Source organism: Solea solea, chromosome 21 (assembly GCF_958295425.1).
Source record: "Solea solea chromosome 21, fSolSol10.1, whole genome shotgun sequence".
Classification (NCBI taxonomy): Eukaryota; Metazoa; Chordata; class Actinopteri; order Pleuronectiformes; family Soleidae; genus Solea; species Solea solea.
Genome location: NC_081154.1, coordinates 110,386 through 120,705, shown reverse-complemented (window position 1 = coordinate 120,705; position 10,320 = coordinate 110,386). Strand labels below are relative to the sequence as shown.

General features: G+C 40.9%; 2 protein-coding genes across 4 annotated transcripts in view; one reads left to right on the top strand and one right to left on the bottom strand.

Annotated features, from left to right (window-relative positions):
- Positions 1-3,710: 3,710 nt before the first annotated feature.
- On the bottom strand, positions 3,711-7,689 carry si:ch73-256g18.2 (small integral membrane protein 36). The gene is made up of 2 exons (XM_058621521.1): positions 7,083-7,689; positions 3,711-4,132 (listed from the first exon to the last, which is right to left on the bottom strand). Exon 1 carries the CDS (start codon positions 7,503-7,505, stop codon positions 7,173-7,175), a length of 333 nt encoding a protein of 110 aa, XP_058477504.1. The 5' UTR covers positions 7,506-7,689; the 3' UTR covers positions 3,711-4,132; positions 7,083-7,172.
- A 2,009-nt stretch (positions 7,690-9,698) lies between these two features.
- The window catches only part of ankfn1 (ankyrin repeat and fibronectin type III domain containing 1), a 34,475-nt gene continuing 33,853 nt past the window's right edge, over positions 9,699-10,320 (top strand). For 2 of the 3 annotated variants that reach the window (XM_058620259.1, XM_058620258.1), the window contains exon 1: positions 9,699-9,945. In XM_058620259.1, the coding sequence (XP_058476242.1) occupies positions 9,847-9,945 (99 nt within the window). In that variant the 5' untranslated portion in view covers positions 9,699-9,846. The remainder of the gene's footprint in view (positions 9,946-10,320) is intronic. The other variant, XM_058620261.1, reaches the window with a different exon arrangement.

Genomic DNA, 10,320 nt, shown 5'->3' with positions numbered 1-10,320 from the left:
TATATCTCACAGTGTGATGTAACAGAATCTTTATGTAACCCTAACCCTTTACCATACCGTACTATACCAAACTATACCGTACTATACTATACCATACTATACTATACTATACTATACTATACTATACTATACTATACTGTACTATACCATACCATACCATACTATACTATGTACAATATTTACAGTATATAATGTGTTGTCTGAAACATGTCTGTAATTAGGGACCGAGCACTCACACAGTGTGCGAGGACCTATTGTAATTCTAGGAATTATTATTATTTTTCTCCGCGGGGAATCTGGACTTTGACCCCCTGAACGTACGTGAAAATGGACGAAAATTGGCACGCATATCAGAACTGCAGATAAAATTCGATTAAATATTGGTATTGCGAAAAACCAATGCAAAATGGCTCGGTAGCACCCCCACAGGTCACATGCCTATGAAGCAAGCCGAAATTTAGTTTCACCAAATTTCACAAAATTTGGTGGGATTATTGTTCGGCCCAAGACGAACAAAAAATCCTTTTGACACCATGACCTCGACTCAACAGGAAGTCGGCCATCTTGGATTTGGCATCCATCTTGACGTTTTACTAGTTTCGTAACTGAACAAACTTGTCTGAGGGCGTTCATCGTAGGAACTCAAAAAATGCGTCAAATTGTTCTAGACCCATCCAAGATGACTGCACACAGGAAGTAGGTCACCCGAAACAGGAAGTGCCCTGTCACTTGCCCGTTCGTTGACCAATTGGCTCCAAAATTGATGTGTGGTACCAAGGGCCCGCCCTGAACACATCTGCAAGACATGACCTGCACACAGGAAGTAGGTTGGCTGAAACAGGAAGTGCCCTTTAACTTCGCCAAACATTGACCAATCAGCCCGAAAGTTGATAAGTTAGACCAAGGGCCCGCCCTTAACACTTCTGCAAAGTATGACCTGCACACAGGAAGTAGGTCTTCCCAGACAGAAAATTACCTGTAACATTGCCATAATTGACCAATCTGCACTAAACTTCACAAGCGTGATAAGTGACCCGGCTAGAGCACAGAGCCCAGGTCTTACCCGGCATGCCGGCGGGGGTGGCGGCTGCAAGGTCCCGTACAACGCTGCTTGCAGCTTTAATTTAAATTGATCTTAAATGATTTGTTTTTTAAAAGAAGGACCTCAGGAAGATTTGCTGGCCCATGGGTACAGCTAATGGGGATCCTAATAAATAAACAAATAAACTATACTATACTATACCATACTATACTATACCATACCATACCATACTATACTATACTATACTATACCATACTACACCATACCATACTATACTACACCATACTATACTATACCATACTATACTACACCAAATCATACTATACTATACCGTACTATACTATACCATACCATACTATACCGTACCGTACCGCACCGCACCATACTATACTATACTATACTATAAAATACTATACTATACCATACCATACTATACTATACTATACTATACCATAGCCCGGCACCGGAAAAACAACATGGCGGCTAAACGGTCCCACGACACACGGTGCCTCAAAGAAAGCCAGATCGCCGTCCGAGCCGGGTTCTTAGAGCGGGAAAACGCGGTGCTGAGGCAGGAAGTGACTAAGCTGAGGCAGGAAGTGACTGAGCTGAGGCACGAAGTGACTGAGCTGAGGCACGAAGTGAGACGCAGAAGGAACGTCCTTGCACGGGCCGCTGTGAATACACACACACATCTCACTGGTCTAACCCTCAAAAAACCTCAGCTCCGCCCACTTTTACTTGACGTCTTACGTAGCAGTGATGTCGTAACGCACCTGACAATAAAGTCCGCCCCCTTTACATATGTACATACCTGCCTTTGTTCGGTCGCAATGACGACTCCCATTTTTTTGTCTTTCTCTCCGTGGGACGTTTACGTTGACAAAACCGTAAACAGGTAGACGCAAACGTCAAACATTGCAACACATGCAGGTTTTCAGTTGCACTTCCTGTTTGACATTTGACAAATGTCGTAGAGGACGACAGTGAAAGCCCTCAGGCTGTCCACATGGTGGCGTAACAGAGAAGATGTTAGTTAAAGGTTCAGTGTGTCACCTGGTTTTACGGAGGCGTGATCTTGTGCTGTCATTTTTCTACGGCAGCCTGAGAGGACAAACCACTAGGTTTGATTCCTCTCACCTGTGCTAGTGTCACAGGCTCTGCCTCCTCTTCAGACTGTGATCATGTGACCTGAAGTTGAGTGATTCTGTTTTTAATGAATGAATGAATGAATTATTTATTTAAAATCCAGTCTGTGTTTATTTCTGTAAAAGGTAAAGAAAACAATAAAGAAAGTAAATAAATGTAATGTTTTCATGTGTGCTTCCCTCTGGTGAAGAGTGTTAGTATTGCAGGTGAGGCAATGAAAATTCAGCCACTGAACAAAATGAATATAAATGAAAAAATACTAAAATCTAAAGTTTATGTTTTATTATTAAGCAGTGAGGAGTGCAGATCCAGCTGTGACCAGCAGAGGGAAGCAGCTCCATACTCATTGTGCTGTGAGAGGGGAGACGCCCTGTCTCAGTACTCAAGTACGCAAGGATATACTTTTGTACTTGAGAAGTACTCGTGAGTACACACTCACAGTACAGAGTACACACTCATATTGCAGAGTACACAGCAGCTACTTCCTTGTTCTACTGTTTGATTGACAGGTGGCACCGAGTGCTTAAGCCTCATTAGCGCCACCTACAGTGTTGATAAACATATGAAAAAAAAATAAACATATGAAATACTTTTAATAAATATGCATTTATTAAAGGTATTTCATATGTTAATTTTTTCACACTTTAAATATTTAACTTCTTTTATTTATTTATATTTATTAAAATATACAGAACAATGTGGAAATAGATATATTACATCATTGTAGTGTGTGTGTATGTGTGTATATATTATATTTAAATACAGATACAATGACCATGCGACTTTAATATAAATCTAAAATTCAAAGGTAAAATAAATAACAAAATAACACGTGAACAACAAATTTATGGATCACACCGTGCATCTAATGACAGAGACGTCATGCCGAGGTCACGCTGCCCTCTGCTGGACACTGTGAGCACCAGCGTCCACAGAGGCGGAGCTAATCAAACTATAAACACTAGAACTTCTATAAATCCGTCAGATCACATGTTTAAATCACACAAACCACATGTTTGAATTCTAAATGACTCAAATGATCTGAAAACGGTGTTCAGGACACAGAAAACACCTGTCACCTGCCCGTGTCACTTCCTGTCACCTGCTCGTGTCACTTCCTGTCACCTGTTGCCACCTAAGTCTGTGATCTGAATCCAATCTGCTGCTGTAAGTACCTGCAGTATAATCAGTCTTTAATCTGATTAGCTGCTCTGAATCTGAATCCATGTCTTTAATCTCTTTGCCTTCCTTGAACCCATTTGTTTTGTCTCTAATCTGATTAGCTGCATTTAATCTGATGGCATTTCCTTAGTGTACATTCCCACCTGTTACCAGCTCTTTAATCTGATGACCTTCTTTTTAACCTGCTTTCCCATCTTAAACCTAATTAGATTAATTTAATCTGATTCCATATCTTAATCTCTACACCTGCCTCATGTCTTTAATCTGATTACATGTCGTCAATCTGATTAAAGCAGAAACTTTTTTCACTTCAAACTTTATTGAACAGACTTAAGACCACGACAGTTTCACTTCCTGTTGTTTTCACGTGGAAACGTAGATTAAATTATATTCTGATTAACTGATGAGTCATCGTCTCACACACACACACACACACACACACACACACAGACAGAGAGAGAGAGACACACACACACACACATAATCCACAGAAAAGAACCATGGAATGGGCAGAGCCATATGTAATTCATATCAGGATTGGGACGCAGCCATCTTTGGCGGCTGAGTGCTGTTTTTTTATGTAAGGGAATTTGTCCTCACATCATATGACACTCATGAGGGAGCCAATCAGCAGAGGGGGGGCTGTTTTTTTAATGATCCCAGATTCTGAGGTCTGTGACCTCTGACCTCAGGAGACCGTGCCATGTGATCACGTCAGTTACACAGAAGCTGTTTTGTTTTCACCGTGAGTTCAAAGTCCTGAAAAACAGAAAAAACATGATTAAAGTTCAGGAAAGAGCTGTTTTAGCCTTTTATCTACGTCACATGATCACGTCTTGATCTATGTCACATGATCGCGTCTTGATCTACATCACATGATCGCGTCTTTATCTACGTCACATGATCGTCTTTATCTACGTCACATGATCGCGTCTTGATCTACGTCACATGATCACGTCTTTATCTACGTCACATGATCGCGTCTTGATCTATGTCACATGATCGCGTCTTGATCTACGTCACATGTTCGCGTCTTTATCTACGTCACATGATCGCGTCTTTATCTACGTCACATGATCGCGTCTTTATCTACGTCACATGATCGCGTCTTTATCTACATCACATGATCGTCTTTATCGTCCCTTTGGTGTGGGAGAGTGAGTGGTTTACAAAGTGGTTTACAAACATATGGGAAATTCATGTCTTCTATACGTTAAACACGTGGAGATGACACAATCAGCTGTTACCCCTGCAGGTTTAAATTGGTACTACGACATTCACTCACAATCACAGTATAAACTTTGATGCCAAAAACATGAAAGAAACGTGGTTTCCCACACACACACACACACTCCTGTAAATCCCTTGCTTGACCCCGCCCCCTTAATCACTGAGATGAATATAAACCCTCAGAGGACAGAGAAATAATGTGTGTGTGTGGTAGACAGACGCAGCAGATGTTTGTCGGAAGGGAAATCTGATGATGTCAGACACACTGGTATCAAAACAGATGATGATGATGATGATGGTTGTGATGGTGGGTGACATCATAGTGATGTCACAGTGGACTGATACAAATGTGATTACTATATCTCACTGTTAGACAGACGTTTGTAAATGGCTCACTCTCCCACACCAAACCTCATAGAGAAAATCAGTGATTTTAACATCACACACACAGGAGCTGTTGATCCACTGCTGCCTCAATCACTGAGTTCAAATGTCTAATTTTAATGAATTTGGCATTTAGAATATTTCATTTAGACTTGAGACTTAACTCAGTGACACAAAGTGACCCCACGAGGCAGCAGAGGACCAGCAGCTCTTGTGTCCCTGCAGCTAAAATCACTGGTTTTCTCTATGAGGTTTTGTGTGGGAGGGTGAGTGGATAACAGACGTCTGTGTTACAGTGAGATAAAGATGAGATCATGTAACATAGATAAAGACGCGAACATGTGATGTAGATAAAGACGAGATCATGTGACGTAGATAAAGACGTGATCATGTGACATAGACAAAGATGAGAACATGTGACGTAGTTAAAGACGATCATGTGACGTAGATAAAGACGATCATGTGACGCAGATAAAGACGAGATCATGTGACGTAGATAAAGATGAGATCATGTGACGTAGATAAAGACGCGATCATGTGACGTAGATAAAGACGATCATGTGACGTAGATAAAGACGTGATCATGTAACATAGATAAAGACGCGAACATGTGATGTAGATAAAGACGAGATCATGTGACGTAGATAAAGATGTGATCGTGTGACGTAGATAAAGACGATCATGTGACGCAGATTAAGACGAGATCATGTGACGTAGATAAATACGCGATCATGTGACGTAGATAGAGACGCGTTCATGTGACGTAGATAAAGACGAATTCATGTGATGTAGATAAAGACGCGATCATGTGACGTAGATAAAGACGCGATCATGTGACGAAGATAAAGACATGATCATGTGACGCAGATAAAGACACGATCATGTAACATAGATAAAGACGCAAACATGTGACGTGGATAAAGATGATCATGTGACGTAGATCAAGACGCGATCATGTAACATAGATAAAGAGGCTAACATGTGACGTAGAGATTTGTTTCTCTGTTGCTCAGCAGCAGGGACCCTTTCAACACAGTCAGCTCATACAAGCACCTTTAAAAACCTGAGCAATAATTAAAATCAAGTGTTACCATGACGACAAGACATTGTTTACAGATCAGCACAAAAAACTGAAATTCATTTCATCAGGTTTTCCTTCCCTTGATAATCTGATTAAAGAAAGGACCAATCAGCTGCTTCAGACTGGACCATGTGACATGTGATCACGTCACCCACTTTAATAATAATTGATTTCCATACATTTGCTAATGCGTGATGGATTATTGTAGGCACACAACACTGTGTGTATGTGGGTGTGTGTGTGAGTGTATCATCACTCTTATGCCACATGCTATTTACATCAGAACTTGTTTGGTAAGTCGTAAAATGGCGATGTATAAAAAACAAACATCGTAAAATGACGACGTATAAAAACAAACATCGTAAAAATGACGACGTATAAAAACAAACATCGTAAAATGACGACGTATAAAACAAACATTGTAAAATGACGACGTATAAAAACAAACATTGTAAAAATTACGACGTATAAAAAACAAACATCTTAAAAATGACGACTCATAAAAAACATTGTAAAAATTATGATGTATAAAAAACAAACATCCTAAAATGAAGACATATAAAAACAAACATCGTAAAATGGCGACGTATAAAAAACAAACATCGTAAAAATGACAACGTATAAAAAACAGACATTACTTTGTGTACAACTTATGATTTACTGTGAAACAAACATGTGACAGTTGTGAAGTTAATGGTAAAAATAGCCGTGTTTGTGGCAGCCATCTTGGAATCCTCATCATTTTACGATGTTTGCTTGAGAAAAATATCGCAGAGTTTTGATATCAACTGGTGTTGCTAACAATAGTTAGCCCGTGTTACGATGTTTTTTACCGACTTCTCAAACGAGTTCTTATGTAAATAGAATGTGGCATAAGACTAATAAAATGGGAGGAGTCACAACTAAGCCACGTCCACCGGAGGCAGAAATGGAGGTTGTGAGAGAAAGCATCACTAACTATTTTGAAAAAATACTTGAGGGCCAAAATCATCTTTAGCCGCAGTGACTTCTTACCTCGTGCTGATGTTAGCACTTTGTCGGGACGTTATTTTTAAAAAACTAGTCCGGAATAAAAAGACGGAGGTCTGTCGTCGTCTGTCGTCCTTACACCAGCGTGCTCCTCTTCTCCCTCTCTCCTCTGTCTCGGCTCAGCTCCGGCGTGGGGAGCTCAGCGCGGGCCGCATGGTCGTAGCGCGATGAGGAGGCGGGCGAGTTCTGCATGACCACCAGGCGTATGGGCGACTGGCCGGGCGGCGGCGGCACGGCAGCTGCGGCGGCATCATCGGGCGTGTACTCTTTGGTGGGGTCTTTGCCACGGCAGTCGTACAGGATGCAGGAGATGAGAAAGACGAGCAGCAGGATGACATAACTTGCCACGAGGATGATGAGGTTCAGGGTGACCGGGTCAATCTCCAGGTAGAACTCCATGAAACCCATGGTGCCACTTCATATCTCGACCCGGATCCACGGGAGAGGAGCAGAGGATGATGGGAAAATCAGGGAAAAAAGAAAAAAAAGAAGACGAATGATGGAGACAGAAGATGAACCCGAAGCAGAGGACGATGAAATGAGAGGATTGACTGAGTGAGAGATGAAGCTTTAATCCTCCACACTGCTGCTACTGCTGCTGCTGCTGACGGAGAGTAAAGCTGCTGCTGCTGCTGCTGCTGACGGAGAGTAAAGCTGCTCATTTTTAATAACTTAATCCAACATTATTCTCATTTTGCAAAACCACACAAACACGTGGCGACAGAAGAGCGTTCTCATCACCCTGTCATACCAAAGTCCACTCACTCTGTCACACCAAAGATCCACTGCTTCCTCCATCACTAAGTTCAAATGTCTGATTTTTTGTACATTCTTTTTATTGAGCATTAAGGTGATAACAGTCCAGCACAGTACAGTATATATACATATATATGTACAGTATACAGTTTTTTTTGGCCAGGCAGTGTATGTATATATATATATGTATATATGTATATATGTATACATATATATATACATATATCTATATATATATATATATATATATATATATATACACGTATATATGTATATATACACACAACAACAGTGTGTGTGTGCTACTGCTATTTCAGAGGCTACGAAGCCGCACAGAAAGCGCAAGTTAGCCATTAGCACCATGCTAGCTCATCCTGAGGCGAGCTGCTAAATCAACATTATTTCATAAACCAGGGCCACCTGTCGACTTTCAACAGCCTCTATTTGTTAATTATACCCCAAAAATCAGCCAAGACCTTTGTGTGTTTTAAATGTGTCCTGAAGCTCCACACACGGAGCTAAGTACGTCTGCGGGGGTTATTAACCATAGACTATGAAATGAACATGGCAAAAAATCCAATATTCTTATGTTGAAGGTTAAAATTGATGTAACCCATTGGTCAATAATAAATGGGTCAGTTTTTCTCATACATCTGTTGCTGACTATTGTTCTCTGTTTAAGTAATATCACTTGATTAAGCCTATTCCAGGGGTGGACTGGCCATCGGGAGTACCGGGCGTTTTCCCGGTGGGCTGATCAATTTTGGGCCGGCCGAGGGACAGACGTTTATTTTTTATTATTATTTTGCTGCGCCTTGTCTTGAAAACATGCGCGATCATGTGACGCAGATAAAGACGCGATCACATGATCGCTTCTTTATCTATGGGTTAGGGTTAACCCCTTTAACCCCTCTGTTTCACTGTTTTTTTACAGTGCGTTAGATTAACTCCTCTGTTTCACTGTTTTTTTACAGTGCGTTAGATTAACTCCTCTGTTTCACTGTTTTTTACAGTGCGTTAGATTAACTCCTCTGTTTCACTGTTTTTTACAGTGCGTTAGATTAACTCCTCTGTTTCACTGTTTTTTTACAGTGCGATAGATTAACTCCTCTGTTTCACTTTTTTTTACAGTGCGTTAGATTAACTCCTCTGTTTCACTGTTTTTTACAGTGCGATAGATTAACTCCTCTGTTTCACTTTTTTTTACAGTGCGTTAGATTAACTCCTCTGTTTCACTGTTTTTTTTACAGTGCGGCAGATAACCTCTGTTTCACTTTCTGTTTCAGCTTTTTCCTTTGTTCACTCTGGTTTTATTCTTGGTTACAAGTATGACAGGAAAATACACTGTCAGCTTTTTAACTTTTCAATCAGCCAGTCAAAGATGGCCGTTTATATAACTAGAAAACAGAGTGGAGAACAGCGTGGACGTGGACGCTAAGCTAATGTTTGTGCAAATGCTAAAGACCAGACTGAAAACTTTTTTTCGGTTAACAAATAATTTGGTGGAATTTTTGCAAGTGTTGGGGGAGAAGAGAGTTTTATGTTCTGTGAAAGACAATGATTTAGTTTTTTTTTATGTCTGTTAATTTTCTTCTTGTGTTTTTTTCTCCTCCAGAGCCAAAAATGTAAAGGATAACATTTTCTGAGCAAATAAAGGAGACTTAAAGATCAAATCGCTCTCTATCTGTCTTTCTCTCTGTCTGTCTCTCTGTCTTTCTCTCTCTCAGACAGACAGTCTGTCTCTCTCTCTCTCTCTCTGTCTTTCTCTCTCTCTCTCTCTCTGTCTGTCTGTCTCTCTCTCTGTTTTCCTCTCGTAGACCGGATGTGAGGACACTTCTCCTCCTCTTCCTCCAGATGTGGACTCCTTCACTCACTCGCTCACTGCCTCAGTGAGTGAGAGAGTGAAACCTGATCCCGCTCCGGTCCAGACCTCAGCGTGAGTGAAGATGTTGAACACGGAGCACAAAGACACGAGTCCACACTGAGTGAGCAGATGGTTCTGCTGAGGGAGGAAGAGGGGGAGGAGGAGAAGAAGAAGAAGAGGAGGAAGAAGAACAACAACGAAGAGAAGAAGAAGAGAGAGGAGGAGACGGTACAGTGTGTTTGTGTGTGAGAGAAAGATTTAAAGAAGTCATGAATGAGACTTTCACGTGTGTTCACGGGTTTTTGCCCAGTAGCGCCAGCTGTTTGTTTCATGTCGGTCTTTTTTAAACGACAGTGAAGCTTAAAGTCAAAGTTTTAATGATTGTAACTGAACTTCTGCTCCTGGTAACCATGGTAACCACAGCTCTGCTCTATTATTGGTCGACTAACTAGCTTGACCTGCTGCTGATAACCAGCTAACCCAACTAACACCAGGTTAGTTTCCACTGAAGGATTATTAATACCCAACTAAAAAGCTAACAAAGTAACAAGCTAATGTTACTTTTTAGCTAACAAACTGACAAGCTAAGTAAATAATTTTACT

Excerpts from the sequence above, each read along its gene's own strand:
- si:ch73-256g18.2 (XM_058621521.1), bottom strand. The coding sequence starts at position 7,505 with ATGGGTTTCATGGAGTTCTACCTGGAGATTGACCCGGTCACCCTGAAC.